Genomic DNA, 17,276 nt, shown 5'->3' on the forward strand with positions numbered 1-17,276 from the left:
TGCTTTCATCTCCTCATCATTTCAAAATCGTCATCCACCGAGATTCTTTTTCAGCTTACAGAACACATGATAATCACATGTCACTAAGTCTGGACTATATGTAGGAGGTTGCCATACCTCCCACGTGAATCTCTGCAGCAGTTCGGACGTTTGGTGAGCCATGCGAGGTTTTGCGTTATCGTGTAACAAAATCACACCGGCGCTCAATTTTCCCCGCCGCTTTTCTTTAATTGACTTACGCAACCGATTCAACGTTTGACAATACGAAGCTGAGTTTATTGTAGTGCCTTTCAGCATTAATTCCATGTGCACCACACCTTGCTTGTCAATCAACACTGTCGCCATACCTTTCCTGCTGAAAATTGGACCTTGGCCTTCTTTTGTGGTGGTCACACGGTGTGCACCCATTCTGTTGATGTTCTCTTTGTTTCGGGGGTCAAGAGGTGGGCCAGCGTTTCATCGCCTGTAATGATTCGCTGTAGAAACTCGTTGCCCTCCACAGAATACCATTGCAAAAATGCCAGTAATGATGGGAAGTGTTGTCCCTTGTGAACATCGGTGAGCACTTTACAAAGGTAAAATTATGTATACCCTCGTAATTCAATACATCATATAATTCCATCATTAGATGGAGTAATCAAATTCAAACATGTTTCGACTCGTTTGAACCATTTTCAGTTAAAAAAAGGGGTGGGGGTTGAAGTAATTTACATAATACAAGCTAAAAATGTGCCAAAAAACATAATGAAGGAACAAATGAAAAAACAAAAAAGAGACATGACGAAAATAAAAACAGCACAATATACAATATTTACATCATCATATGGAGTAAGAAAGAACTCGCTGCGATAAAATTAGGTGAAAACAGGGTTAATACAAAACATAATTGAATCTAAAAACTGTGTTAACTCAAGAAAAGAAATGAAAACAAATGATACAGATGGAAACGAACAATAAGTGCACATAGTGAGGTTGTGGACCTCTTAGTTTACAAAATTTTGGTTTTATAACAATTCAAAACAGGATGAAATCACTGTGTCGAAAATTCAGGCTGAAAGTCTGCATTTTTTCATCACTTGTCACATGCATTTCAATCAATCAATCAATCAATCAATCAATACTGATCTGCATTTAGGGCAGTCGCCCAGGTGGCAGTTTCCCTATCTGTTGTTTTCCTAGCCTTTTCCTAAATGATTTCAAAGAAATTGGAAATTTATTGAACATTTCCCTTGGTAAGTCATTCCAATCCCTAACTCCCCTTCCTATACATGAATATTTGCCCCAGTTTGTCCTCTTGAATTCCAACTTTATCTTCATATTGTGATCTTTCCTACTTTTATAAACGCCACTCAAACTTATTCGTCTACTAATGTCATTCCACGCCATCTCTCCGCTGACAGCTCGGAACATACCACTTAAAATGTATATTGGATAATATTTAATATTTATTTCCACCTATTCAATACAATACAGGATATTGGCATTTAAGTTAAAACATTTTTTTTAAATGTGAGACATGATTCATCAAGTGAATTACATATAAGTTTATCATTATATTAGATTTTTAGTTATTCATGAACATTTTTACAATAACTGTAAAATTTTTATCTCAGCTACAATCATTATCAAACACATTTTAAGATAATTTCAACCTGTTGCCTGACAAAAATAAGGTTTTAATAGTGACTGAAGATGCCTCACAGTAAGAGGCGAAACATGTCTCACATTTAAAAAAATGTTTTAACTTAAATGGCAATATCTTGTATTGTATTGAATAGGTGGAAATAAATATTAAATATGTTCCTATATACATTTTATGACACTTTCAATACGGACGAAAAATGAATTTAATCACTTGTAACATACCACTTAGTTGAGCAGCTCTCCTTTCTCTCAGTTCTTCCCAGCCCAAACTTTGCAACATTTTTGTAACGCTACTCTTTTGTCGGAAATCACCCAGAACAAATCGAGCTGCTTTTATTTGGATTTTTTCCAGTTCTTGAATCGAGTAATCCTGGTGAGGGTTCCATACACTGGAACCATACTCTAGTTGGGGTCTTACCAGAGACTTACATGCCCTCTCCTTTACATCCTTACTACAACCCCTAAACACCCTCATAACCATGTGCAGAGATCTGTACCCTTTATTTACAATCCCATTTATGTGATTACTCCAATTAAGATCTTTCCTTATATTAACACCTAGATACTTACAATGATCCCCAAAAGGAACTTTCACCCCATCAACACAGTAATTAAAACTGAGAGGACTTTTCCTATTTGTGAAACTCACAACCTGACTTTTAACCCTGTTTATCAACATACCATTGCCTGCTGTCCATCTCACAACATTTTCGAGGTCACGTTGCAGTTGCTCACAATCTTGTAACTTATTTATTACTCTATAGAGAATAACATCATCCGCAAAAAACCTTACCTCTGATTTCACTCCTTTACTCATATCATTCGCCTGTTCGTTATCTAACGTTTGGTTGCCCAAACTTTTTCGCTCTCGCTCCCCTCGTAGCCATTCAATGTGATGGTGTTTCTACAAAGTCAGACTTTCGGCCTGAATTTTTGACACAGTGATTTCATCCTGTTTTGAATTGTTATAAAACCAAAATTTTGTAATCTAAGAGGTCCGCAACCTTGCTATGTGCACTTATTGTTCGTTTCGATCTGTATCGTTTGTTTTCATTTCTTTTCTTGGGTTAACACAGTTTTTAGATTCAATTATGTTTTGTATTAACCCCTGTTTTCACTTAATTTTATCGCAGTGAGTTCTTTTTTTGCTCCATATGTTGATGTAAATATTGTATATTGTGCTGTTTTTATTTTTGTCATGTCTCTTTTGTTTTTCATTTGTTCCTTCATTATGTTTTTTGGCTCATTTTCAGCTTGTATTATGTAAATTACTTCAACTCCCCCCCCCCTTTTCACTGAAGATGGTTCAAACGAGTCAAAACATGTTTGAATTTGATTACTCCATCTAATGATGGAATTATATGATGTATTGAATTAGGAGGATACACTTAGTTTTAACCTTTGTAAAGTGAAAACAGTCACTACGGAATGATTTTAATATCTTGTAATCGGTGAGCAGACGTGGGACCCATCTTTGACACATTTTACGAAATCCAAGATGCTGGTGAACAATGGAGAACACACTGCTATACGAAATGTTCAGCATGCTGGCAATTTCCTGCAGTGTTATGCGCCGATTCTTTCTAATGATCCCATCCACACGGCCAACAGTTGCAATGGTACTGGATGTTGCGGGCCTGCCTTCACGATATTCGTCCATGAGATCCGTGCGTCCGGTATCAAATTGCTTACACCACTTTACAATACCTGGGTGAGGAATTGCATGTTCACCATATACAGCAGTGATTTCACAATGAATGTCTGTGCAATTGAGCCATTTAGCCCATAGAAATCTGATTGCTACACGCACCTCCAATTTGGAGTAAACATCCAATTGATACGCCATTGAGCCTAGCCCGCGTTGCACACACAACAAGACAGAATACGACACCAACCTTCCTATCGGACGCGTCAGCAGTTACAGTAGCTTGCTCCACATTGGCCACGGTCACGACACATAGCGTGCTCTTGCAGCGAGCTATTGTAACTTACTTTTTTATTTGCCCTCGTATAAACACTGTGATAGGCAGCATTGAAAGAGAGAGCAACAAAAAAGGAGACAAGGAGACACAGCTGTCTTCAAATAGATATGCTCTCTAGCCTCGATATATCAATCACAATTTTTCTACATCCATTTCTTCTCAACCCTGTGTGAGCTCATTTTGTTTTCCCAGCTTCATCAGGAGGATGGGCACGAACACTGACTGAGGGGCCATCTGGACAGATCTTCCATCTTGATGTGGAAAGCGTGAGATAAAGAAGAAAGTCAGATAAACACAGGAACAGGGAAGAGATGTAAGATAAAGATGAATGCAGGTGATAATCGAAGACCAGGATTATAGGACAATAACAAAAGGGTTGCCTGTTATCACAAACAGTTGAGGTTCTCCACTTGCACGTAATGGGGTGCAAGTCGGTACATTGCTGTACTCTACTCAAGCTTCTGTTCAATGATTGATTTCAGAAAGATGCTGCCATCATTGTTTTGTCCTTATACACGAAATCAATTGCAAGAAATTTATGCTTGGCATCAACAAGAGCCAGGAGAACTACGGAGTGATTGCCTTTATACTTATAAAATGCAGAACCAGAATTTATTGGGCATCTGATACTTATGTGCTTCTCACCTAAGGTTGCAATTTAGTTCAGGGGTTTCCGTAGCACTTTCAACTTATCTGCTGACTTTGTCCAAATCTCTTCTGTGGGTTCAGGCATTACAGTAGGTCCTAGCTTGCTCCAGATGGTGTTGCAGACCTCGATGACAATCCTGGAAACCCAGTCAGAAGCTCAAGCCCAAACTTCTAAAAGAATTTCCAATTGCCAGATATCTAGAAATAAATGGTCTGCATACAATGGTATGGCAGCATTTATGTCATATAACTTATGTCTCTTTATATGTACACAAGTTACACATTTAAAATCAAATTTGTCTGAGTCACTATCATTAATCATCAGAAATTATATACACATCAAGATATATAGTGGATTCAAACCCCATCATCGGCTGTCCTGAGAATGGTTTTCTGTGGTTTTTTCATTTTCAGACATATGCCAGGATAGTTCTTATCCATAGGCGTAGTCTGTTCCAGATGTGTTCATATTATTAAACTAAAGACACTTTTGGCAAAAAAAATTACATGTATTACAAGTTTACATCCATGTACATATTATATTCATACATTTAATACTTACTTTGCATGCCTTTATTCTTAATCAACAACTTTATCCTGTTTGGAATCATTTTTACCAAATTTTCACACGAGTTTTTAATTTCGTCATCGTGGTACCAAATTTCCTCTAGCCTGTCCATGAGATCTTGTTTGATGATTATTATAAATTTTGTTATCCTTCACTTGACATTAGCCCATAAAATTTTGATGGGATTCATGTTAGGGCTGGCGAGGGTAACACTTTCAGCTGTCTTTCTTCCAAATACTTGGAGACAATTTTGACTTTGTGGCAAGGTGACCCATCATGCATGAAAATGACATCTTTATTTGGGAACCACTCACTTGTTTGGGGGAAAAATTCCTTTTAAAGGATTTTGTTATATTGATTTTACCTCATTGTTCCTTCTACAATTTTAGTCTGCCAGGACCTTTCACAGACATCACACTCCATATCATAATGGATGTTGGATTTAAACGCATTCGGACTTGAAAGCTTCTCCTGGTCTCCTACGAACATACTTGCTACTTTCTGCCATCACAGTGTATACAGATTCGTCAGTGAAGCATACTTGAAGAAAATATGTACAGAATTCCAAATTTTTAAAAAATGTGAATAGTAGCACAGAAGACTTCAACCAACAATCCCAAAATTCAAATTTGTGTATATATGTTTTTCATTTTTTCTTTTATTGAATGCCAATAAAGCATCACAATTTGGAGCATAAACTCTTAATTTTGCAATGCACCCCACATTAATTTGACATACTACATTAACACTTGTTCACTCTCGAATTTGTTTGGCTCACTGCAGTCTCTTGGTTTTCATTGCTGGTATGATTTTTTTTTTTTTTTTTCCTTGGTCAGCATGTTTTTAAACCAAAACAACCTCCTCCTCACTGTCACAGGAGACACTTCAACAGCAACACCTTTCAGCTGATGGCATTAGACGTAAGCTTACAGTTCAACGTTGTCATGTTCATGTCTTCTCATTGATCTAGGACTAATTTTTCTCTTACGTTCACATTTTTCTGCTCTCTTTGGCTTGTATTCACCACTTTTATGCAGTGAAAGTTTGATTCTGCTGACAATTTTCTGTGATATTTTCGTTCTGTTGGCTATTTTCTGCTGTGTATAACAGTTTTCAGCAGTAAGTGCTGCCACAGCAGCAGTTTTCCTAGGTGAAATGTCTTTTCTCTTCCCCTTAACCTCAGTTTCATTTGCAGGTTTAAAGATTTATCTTTATATTAAACACGGTCAAGTTCACAGGCTTTATAATGTCTCAATAATGTAGCAAGAGGAATGCAAAATGAAAACCAAGCCTAAGTTTACCACAGAAACATAAAATAAAACTGCAAGGCTATAGTGTTGGCTACTGAATGTATGATTCGAAGCAGTGTATCGATTCATTCAAGTGTCCGAGTGAATCGATTCACAGGAACGGCGAGCTCACGGCACATGATTCAGCTTACTCCCAGCGGACAGTGCTGAGTGGCGCACTCACTGGACGTTGACGGGGAGCCGAGCTTCCGCTGCAGCGAGACAGTGTATCATGGCACATCGAAAGAATCGCGAACGAGCGCGGCTCAGTGAGACACATGATACACACGGCTCCTTATCGGCTCACTGGACACGCGGAGAGCCGAGCTTCCGCTGCAGCGACACATACAGTGAGCCATGGCACATCGAAAGAATCGTGAATGAGTGCGGCTCAGTGAGACACAAGATACACACGGCTCCTTATCGGCTCACTGCAGCGAGGCATACAGTGAGCCATGCTACACTGAAAGAATCGTATGCTATAATGGACTCTCGAGCTCAGCTCATTTGAAAATAATACCCATTTGCATTCACTGTCCTCTTCTTACAGGGAGGTTTAAATAATAGATGGATTTATTTGCAGTGTTAAAAAGGTAGTCACAACATAATTCTGAAGTAGCTAGTAAGTAGGTAGGCTATTAGGTTATACTATTTATTAGTTTAATGAATCTTAGTATTATAACTTAGTTGACATTTGACAATTAAACTCGACTCTAGCCTGCCCTATGACTATGAGTCATGCTCATGACCACTCAAAAGTACCTGTTTTATATTGGGAAGAACGGCTCAGTATTCTCTCAGTTCATATGTCACATCGTTGCACAAGACTTCAATCATATGTGGACAGACGCAATAACAGTATGTTGAATCAGAAAACCAGCGGGCTACTGTACATCTCGGGTAGCCTATACAAAATATGACTATTAAAAAAAATCCTCAGCTGATAGAAAAATACTTTTTTTTTAAAAAATGACTGAGCGAGTTGTCGTGCGGTTAATATCGCGTGGCTATGCGCTTGCATTCGGGGGATGGTGGGTTCGAATCCCACCGTCGGCAGCCGTTAAGATGGTTTTTCCGTAGTTTCCCCATTTTCACACCAGGAAATGCTGGGACTGTACCTTAATTCAGGTCATGGCTGCTACCTTCCTAATCCTAACCTTTCCCACCCTGCGTCGCCGGAAACCTTCGATGTATTAGAGTGACTAGCATTTTTTTTCTAAGAAAGTAGTTCATAGTACGAAGACCAGATGGCAGCTGCGAGCACTGAATGCTGTTGCTGCTGTCTTACCAGCACATACTACACAGATGCAGTAGGAGCGGTGACCAGTGAGCCGTGAATCGGATCACTGTATCGATTCAGTAACGTGAACGGAATCAAATGAATCGATTCAGTAAAATGAATCGAATGTCCCATCACTACAAGGCTACACTAACACAATTTGGAGGGAAACAGACACCTGTTGCCAACTGTGAAAAATACATTGATCTGCGAGTTGCTTGAAAGGGAAATCTCCGAGTATCAGTCAGGAAGGAAGTAACCAGTAAAAACAACCAGCTATTATACTTTTCTCTCCTATTTTTATACCATGGAAGTGAGGAATAATAAAAATATATTCCTTGGTCTAATAATTTGAACACGTCTGTCCTTCCACCTCCTTATCCAGTTTCGTTCATCATCATTCACTTTATCTTCACTAGCTCAACTGAAGGTGCTACAAAAGGCGAGTCAAGTAATTACGGTTCGTAAGTGGTTTCAAGACGTTGAAATAATTATAGGAATTTTCAATAGATTATGTCAACATCTATCAGTGGAAAGATGGTGATTTACTGTATACTATCAGTCTACATAAGGAAACATTGTGTAGTGATACATCCGTTAGAATGCAGTGAGTCTATATGCTCTCAAGCAGAAAGAGATCAAACTACTTTCGAACTCTATAGAAAGAAAAAAAAAAACAAAACACTGATTTGGGCTGGTTCAGAACACAAGATTTCTGAGTTGCTCTAACGACATCAGATGCAGGCCTGTTATATTAGTGAATTGGACTATACATCTTGGCTTTATTATCTTCCTTATCACCTCCTTGCTTTTTACTGTACTAAGAGTGACTTCATTTAAATCTTGTTTACAATTTTGTTGTTTAGGAAGAAGCTGCTAAGGAAGAAGAAGACATCGAAATGAAAGGTTGGAGAGAAGAAAACTGTGAAGAAACGGTACACACATCACAAATAAACACAACTGAAGCAGCACATAATACAGAACAGAGGTACTAATAATCGAAAATTGATTTATTTATTTATTTTTTTATTTTTTTCCTCCCTTCAGAGAACATTGTACAGTACATATCCAACAAGGAACCCTCGTCAACTTGACTTTTCTGATTTTGACAAATTGTGATAAGTAACACCCTTTCAGGTGTGGGAGATGACTGAACCTTTTACTTGGTGGTCTTAATACAAATAATTATCCCTCCTCCTCCTCCCAGAAGGTCAGTGATGATCATAGTTTTCCCATATCACAGTTGTTGCATCATGGATGTTGAATCCCTATCGGAGGTTCCACATCCGGTATAATCTTCTCCACGCAAGTTTTCCTTCTAAGATAGGTTGTATCAGACTATTTGTCATTTCTGAAGATGTAACTGAAATTGGCTGTTTTCTTTAATAAATTAAATGAAGCCTTTGTAACAGCTGTTGTTCCTACTCCTTCAACTACTCCTGGCTATGTGTAGTGACTGACGAAGGCAGAGTAAAATTAGTAGCAGAGGGATCAGCACCTTCTTTAAAATAATTAATTCAATAGTGTTAGATTTAAAAACCTATTAACACGTAGAAATCATATTTAAATGGCCTAGCAAAGAGTTTGGAAGCCTTTTCTGTTGTAGGAATATGCAAGTCTTTCATCTTCTTTCTGTCTTAATTGCTCAGTTGCTTTTTGCATATGTATTGATTTAATCAGAAATTTTGTCATTTAATAAATGTTACATATTATATAAAGTGTTCAATGGTGGAGCATTCCTCAATTGATTCCTATTATATAAGTCAAACGTCAACACGGAAATGTAAGTCATAAATCATGATTACAGTAAAACCTCGTTAATTAGAAGTCGTTGGGATGCAAAAATCGGACTTCCAATGACGTGATTTCGAATTAACTGCCAGATCTTAATTCAGAAATGCCAACCCTCGCGACATCACAAAGTATTCTAAGACCTGTTACTGCATGCAATTAACCTTGATTCACAGTTTAAACCTTTCAAATGCCTTGGAAAATTGAAAGAAAAAAAAACTATTTTCAAAATGTATCCATCCAATAAGGTGCATTTACAGTATTCAAATAATGCACTTGGATAACTCGCTAACAAACATAACCTCACGCAATGAATTTTTAAAAAAAAGAAGAAATGATTCGAAGACAATATTCTTTGGTGCGTACAAATTGATTATATGAGCCACGCTTTTTCGCTAACTGTTGACATCGTCAGTGTTAGCGGATTATGTTTCTCCACACATTGCCTGCTGTATGATATTGTGGCATTCCTTAAAACGCCAAATACAAAAGAATTACTATTTCACTCAAACTTAGCACATATGAAGCACACTGTAGACACACCGAAGTGAGTGAAAGTGCTGAAAGCTATCCCTGCACGTTCCGGAAGAAGCGTTTGTTCATGACGCGGAGAAATTTTGAATTTAAATTGCTCTCTAAATACTATTTTTGTAAAATGTAAAGGCAGTCTTGAATTAAAAGTCTGAATTTTGGTAATGGGATTGACATTGTTCTTCAAGTTACGAATTATCGGTATTTGAAATTAAACAATTTAAATAACATTCAAAACTGTACCTCATGTTTCTGGGAACAAGAGCTTCTTCGAATTAGGCGAGATTTTGAATTAATTACTTCTTGAATTATCAAGGTTCTACTGTATTTACTTTGTTAAGAAGGAAGCCATACCTTTTAGTGTCGACTTAGTAAATGTAACTTAAAACCTTTTCAGTCTGTCAAAAACACTAGTTGTTACATAATTAACACTATAACGTAGCAGTAAAAAAAACACACCATACTATTAAACAAAGAATGACATGTTTCATTCTACAAGAACATCGTCAGATTACATCAAATCCCGTTAAATCATGAAACGATCCTCCCTGCCAGGGTCAATGCAAGCCTTCTTGACGCATATATGTCCTCACATTTCTACTGCGTCCAACACCAATACTCAGTGTAATGAGAATGGTTCAAGTTACAAGTAATGAAAATCATTGCAAATCCATATTGAAAGTATCTTATAATAAATGTAAGAAATTTACTTCATTTCCACCTATTCAATACAATTCAAAATGTTGACATTTGGAGTTAAAATATTTAAATAATAATAAAGTGGAAGTGAAATAAATTTCTTACATTTATTATAATGGTTCAAGTAGTGTTCAGTGAACCAAACCATACAACCTGCCACGCTTAGTCCGACAATGAAGTCTCTCAAATTTATTTGGTTGGTCAGAGGCTTGTCGAATGTACCATCAGGTCATGCTGTGTGTTCTCTCGACTTAGCTCTGTGGCTTACACTGCTACTGAGGTCTTATCTGGTGCCGTGCATTTATGAATGCCACTTCTGTGCGATCAATCATCATTAAGTCCGGCTCCATGGCTAAATGGTTAGCGTGCTGGCCTTTGGTCTCAGGGGTCCCGGGTTCGATTCCCGGCAGGGTCGGGAATTTTAACCATAATTGGTTAATTTCTCTGGCATGGGGACTGGGTGTATGTGCCGTCTTCATCATCATTTCATCCTCATCACGACGCGCAGGTCGCCTACGGACGTCAAATCAAAAGACCTGAACCAGGCCTCTCCGGAGGCCACACGCCATCATCATCAATCATCATCAAACACAAAATAGTGGGTCACATGCCAGCCTACGCCTTCATTGTACTGATGAGATTTATTCATAGTATGCACCTTTTTTTGCAAACTATAATTGACACGTAATGTAGTACATTTTTCAACCTTAAGATACAATATGTTAGTGTAGAACATCCGTCTTCTGTCCTTTCTCTCGGCAAACATGTCGATAACTTTCCTGAAGGTGGGCATGTCCCTAGCTAAAGTTGTCAGTAGTTTTATGCCCCCCCACCCCCATTGTGATGCACAGAAACATTTTGACACTCTTTAATGTTGAGAAACACCTGTCAGCTTCACTAGGCATTGTCACAAGAATCTTCAGGAGTTTAAGACTTCCACAGAATGTGCGTTATTAATTATTCTCAGTCATGAACTGCAATAGAGCACCAGAGCAGTTGCTAAAATCTTTACACATGTAGATAATCCATTGCTCATTTCAAAGTCTGTGAATAGGTAAGCTTCAAGGATTTTCTTCAGCAAGGTTTCTTTGGCTACTACTTTCCTCATCTCAGGCATCTATCAATCAGTCTACATTTAGGGCTGTCACCCAGATGGCAGATTCGCCAACAATTGTTTACCGTAGTCTTTTCTTAAGCGATTTCAAAGAATTTGGAAATTTCTCAAATATTTCCCTTGATAAATTATTCCAATCCCTAAGTCTCCTTCCTATGAATGAATATTTGTCGCAATTTGTCCTGTTAAGTTCCTACTTTATCTCCATATCATTATCGTTCCTATCTTTCAAACCTCTACTAATGTCATTCCACGCCATTTCTCCACCGACAGCTCGTCTCCTTACTACCAAATCTTTCCAGCCCAAAATTTCCACCATTTTTTTGTAAAGCTATACATCTGTCTATTTCCGCTCTGATATTACTGCTTCTTCCTACATAGCAGTAAGGTCCATCAGGGGCACTCGTCCTACAAATAAATACTGGGACCTTGAGGACTTACTCTTTCAAGCTAAGATACAGTGGTGCATTTTGTAAATAGCAACAAACCGCTGTGCCTACCCCTTTGCAGTACAGGTCCATCTCGTATACAACACTAACGTGATCATTTCTTCTCCCCAAGTGCCTTCCTATGCCTTGCCCACAGCACATCGAAAATCCTCAACATTTTCTCAGCATACTGTAATGCCATGCTATACATTCTGTGGAAGAAGCCTCATTGGCACTTCATGTTAAATAGCAAGAGTTCTAAATTCCATTTCCACAATAATTGCTGCATAATGGTTTAAAATGTACAGTAGTTGTTCAGGTGTACATATACAATCATGTGATAGCCATCTGCAGCTACCAGTGTTTTTATTATTGTCTGCAAAGGCAAGAAATTTGAAACACGTACAGAACATAAGTAGATGTCTATCTTCTTCCCGAGTGCTGTTCCTGCACCTTGACCTCTACTTCAGTCTGGGGCATCACTATGGTGAACGCCTACACTTCTCACATCCTCGTGCAGGCAATCCAACTGCCACTTCTGTGATCTTCTTCTGGGTCACTGTCCATCAAGGCTGAATACAAATGTATGTTGAATGATGGACTCTGCATCAGCTATGGCAGCATTTGTCCATTCCAACATAGCCTTGCCTCTCTCATCTTGTCTGGTGTAGGGGCAGCTTGAAGTGAGGTCGAGACATCTTCGTTTCTTATATGGCCCAGCCTTGCGACTGTCAGAGACCATCATAGTATCCTCATGAGTGTTCCCCCAGAAATGTTCATCAGCTGGGTGGCAGGAATGAGTAGCCGGATGGAGAATACTATAAAAAAATGAATATGATAAAATCTCAATTTATCCCCCTCAGGGCATTAACAGTAATAACAGACAGGGAAACATTAACTCCAAAATTGAATTATTTTAGTGTTATCATCACAAACAAGACATAAGAGTATTTTGAACTTCTGGTGTTCAACTGCTCGTTCATAATCATTTAACTCCGAGGCTTACCACTCAGTTGCTGTGAAGTGCCATACGGGTTTGTAACGTCATGCAGAATTGACTGCTTGTATGCGATTTCACGCTAATCCATTCACCGCTCGCGCACGACACTACGCGATAGTCAAGCTAAACATTGATGTACATGATGCAATTTTGCTGACAATAATAAAGATTATTATATAAACAGTTTGACAGTATTTAAGTTTTAATTTGGAGCACCGTACGATTCAAATATGTATTGATAAATCTATTAACTAGCATATACAGTATCTAGGTTATGTTAGCTGAGCGTTCTGTAAAAATGGCAGTGCGGAGCGCCCATTAAAAAGGTCCTGGAGAGAACACTGCTCATTGTGTGGAATATCTGCTCATGCTGCTCTTGTTGTAAGTAAACATTCTGTCCTATACACTGCCATTAGCTGAACAAACAGAGGGGGTGGGTGTGTTTATACCTTAGATTTCAAGTACAGCGGAATTTCACGGTCACAGAGGACACTCGTGGCCTGATGCCACTGCAACCAGGCAGCATTTATAAGTGGTCGGGCATCCAAGAGCTTGCTACCATCCGTTATCAGATATGTAAAGCCTATGGAGGACTTTGTAAGTGGGGTTCTATCAGCTACGGTCATGCTGCCTGTTTGAGCTCCACACTGTAGGTATTCAGTTTTTTGTAAGATTAAACTACAGCTCAAATTTTTCAATTCTCCTTTTAGATTGACTGGTTCCTCAAGATTGTTTATAAGTAGCTCTCATATTAGGGCGAATATTAGGAAGAGCACTGAGTTGCATTTGGAGCACTTCGTGAGCCTGACATTGAAAAGTATTCTAGCAGGTTGTCGAAACATTGGTCTCGATATTTGTGTATTCATCATCATCATCATCAACGAATCTCCACTCCAGCAGGCCACATGTCAAATGAACTAGCCTCCTTGATAAACTTCTATCTTGCCACCTCTTCTCTTCCAGTATCTACTCCATTTTGGGCTCCTCCTGGCTAGGTCTTTTTCTTCCTGCTTCATACAGCCATCTCTAGGTCTGTTGTGCATTTTTTCCCCTAGTTTTTCTTTCTTTCTTCTTTTTTTTCAAAAAGTAAGCCTTGGGCATTCTTTTTTATGTCATTCTCGCAATGTGGCCAAAACCATTTCTGTTGCGATTCTTCTAGAATATCAGGCACACTCTGTTGTAGCCCTAGTTTGAGGTGGAATAATCCATTTCTGATTTTGTCCCTTCTGGTCTTCTGTATGCTCGACTGAAGGAACTTCATTTCTGTTGCTTATAGTCGACTGTTGTCCCTATTGCCTAGCCCATAGGTCAGAATGATTAGCAAGTAGAACTTATAATAAAGTGACACTTTACCTTTGTGAGGAAAGCTTTTGTCCTGTAATAGTAGGAAATCAGAACTGTAGAAGGCTGCAACTGCTTTAACCTTGCTGCTAATTTCATATGTAACTCTGTTTTCAGCTGACAGAACACTTCTGATGTATTTCATGTGCTGAGCCATTTCAATTTCATGCCGTCCAAGTTTCGGCTTCACTTCCTCTGTTCACCGCCTAACTATTTTGGTTTGATTGATTGTTAATCCAATCTTATCAACTTTCTCTTTCCACCAATTTGGTCATCGTCGTACCTTTATCTACAGTACATACTAATGATTATAATTTTAGCCAGGGTACATAGTTCTGCTCCCACAAAGTACATTGCCACATGTAGCTAGTAAGGAGTGAGAACACTATAACAATATTCAAATGTTCCCTTGCAGTGTTAAATGTAACAGATATTGTCATATTTAAGGTTCAGTAATCTCTCAAACCTGAAACAATGTTTTTCATAATGCTCCATCAAATTAGATAGGTTCATTCGGTGAGTATGACTTGTAAGGTATTCAAATGTGACTTGAAAGGTTAGAACTGAAATAATATATTACCTCGTCCATTCCTCCTATTTAATGTACAGTTTTGAACTGAATTTACTATTTAATAGTTACTGTTGATAAAAGCAAGTTTGTGATGTGGTAAAATTTATTAGTGCCTTAGCAAATGAAAACATTGCATTTATTTATTTTTTTATGCATAAGAACTGCTTTACTAGAACTGTTGAATGTTGCAACTTTCTTGTTAGCCTTTAATTTCAATTTTTGAAAATAAATTGAAGAAATAAATGGCATGAAAGGTTCTGTACAGATGAGGCAATCATGTAAAAATGTAGTTAAGAAGGATGGAGAGACAAGAAAGGACATACTTCAGTTTGTATTTTTTTAAATCCTTCTATCAGATGAAGAGAGAAAGGGTAGCTTACCAGATAACACAATAAATATGATTGTGCTATTCATAGGTAAAGGAAGAGTCTCCTAATATTCAAACTAAAATCTTCCTTAAATATGAGAGCTGATGTAAAAGTAATGCACACCAGTTTTTAACAAAATGTTTAATGCTTAGGGGGGGAAAAAAATTAAGGACAGAAAAATGCAAGAAAACTTTTACCAGTTTTTCAACATATGACTCAAGTCTATAGACATATTTCTCCCATTGTGACATCAAATTTAATATGCTTTGTTCATAGAACCCTGTTCCCTGGGAGTATTTCCACCTGTGTATGATTGATTTCAAGTCTTCACCTAACCTAGGAATTTCTTCAGTGGCCCAAAGAAGTCAAATGCTTGCCTCATGTTGCAGCTTCTGTTCATGCAAAAACTGAAGTATGACCGGGAGATATTCATTCATCCGCCATACACTCTAGATTTTCCAGTGTCTGACTTTAACTTCTTTGGACCACTAATGAAATTCCTAGGAGGTCAACACTGTTTCAAATGAAGAAGTAGAAATGGGAATTCTTCTTGCTCGAAAGTCTTGAGGCTGGCAGACAAAACCTCGAAAATCTCTTGAAACATCTCGTACTGTCTGCGCACATGTGCGAAGCGTAGGACTCAAGCTGTTTTTATCAAAATGGTCTTAATTAGTAAGTCTAGTAACTAACACTAACTTAACTTTGCGCTCCAAAAACATTTAACAGTTGACTTCCATCTACAAGAAATACAAATACAATATCATGTGTTCAAAGAACAAAGTTATGATTTGACACTGTGCGAAGTCCAAGAAAGTATGAAGAAGAAGAAGAAGAAGAAGAAGAAGGATATCATTTTCACTTGATCTCTCATAACACATGCACAATATATTTTCAGAATGCCTTGCTCCGGAGTAATCACACTGTGTATCGGATCTTCTTTGTTAATATTCACATAAAATATTATTTATGAACCTAAAGAAAATAGGAATTCTTCAAAAAAACATAAAATATTATTCAGATATAAAAGTGGAGTATTTTGAATTATTCATTTTTTAAAGTAACTTGGTATTTAACTGTAAATTAGCATATAAATATGTATTTTCATAGTGAAGAACAGAACAGAATGTAGTTTAAGCTAAGTAGAAGAGCCGATGATTGACTTGAAATGTCCCACGATACTTCAAATGGCAAATCGTGCCCACTGTATTTTTTGCTTTTGAAACTAATACACTGCAATGTGCGACTTCCATGAAATAATCTCATGCTTATGATTTTCTTTTGATAGCCATCATTATGCGCTAAAAATATATTGTTAAATTTTTAGCAGAAGGGCAGAGATAAGGTTCAGATTCAAATGAAATGGCAGATTATGTTACCTGCCACGTGGATTGACTGGAACTCCTTGCACATATGACTTGGCTATGTGCAAAATGGCAAACTGCTTCCCAATTTATGCAGTTGACTGTGATGTCTGAAGCATACTTACGAGGGGATCACGCCAAATGTAACAACCCGTTTGCCAGAAACTTTGCTCAGCGAGAGAGGTGTCGGAATAAGCGAACGCATGTTTCAGTTTATCTGTAGACACTCGACCGTTTCTGAGAAAATGACGGTCGAAGTTTCTGATGTGCTTTACTTGCCTTTTAGAGTGTAATAAGTTCAACCGACACGGTGGTGCAGTGGCTTTTGCCGCGACCTCAAAGTTTTGCGCTCTGTATTCAAATCCTGATGAATTGTTTGATATTTTTTTCATTTTTTTTTTAATCACTGCAACAATGATTTATTATTGAACAGTATCCTCCTTATTCATTGCATTATGGTTAATGTTATTTTAAAAAGAAAAACTTAAATTTCACATTTGTTACATCTATACATGTTTCGATTCTTATTGGATTATCTTTAGTAGATAGCTAAAATTAACATATACATATTGTAGTTAAAAACATATAAACTTTAAGCAAGAATGATGTTATATGAATGTTTATGCACAAAACCACGCATGTAAACACATCGTTCAACTGGG

At 37.8% G+C, this 17,276-nt stretch overlaps 1 protein-coding gene across 1 annotated transcript in view; it reads left to right on the forward strand.

Annotated features, from left to right (window-relative positions):
• LOC136883433 (protein FAM177A1) overlaps positions 1-15,013 on the forward strand; it is a 33,552-nt gene extending 18,539 nt beyond the window's left edge. The window contains exon 5 of the mRNA XM_067155714.2: positions 8,277-15,013. Coding sequence (XP_067011815.1) covers positions 8,277-8,405 — 129 coding nt within the window. The 3' untranslated portion in view covers positions 8,406-15,013. The remainder of the gene's footprint in view (positions 1-8,276) is intronic.
• Positions 15,014-17,276: the final 2,263 nt, after the last annotated feature.

The sequence above is a fragment of the Anabrus simplex genome, chromosome 11 (genome assembly GCF_040414725.1).
Source record: "Anabrus simplex isolate iqAnaSimp1 chromosome 11, ASM4041472v1, whole genome shotgun sequence".
NCBI lineage: Eukaryota > Metazoa > Arthropoda > Insecta > Orthoptera > Tettigoniidae > Anabrus > Anabrus simplex.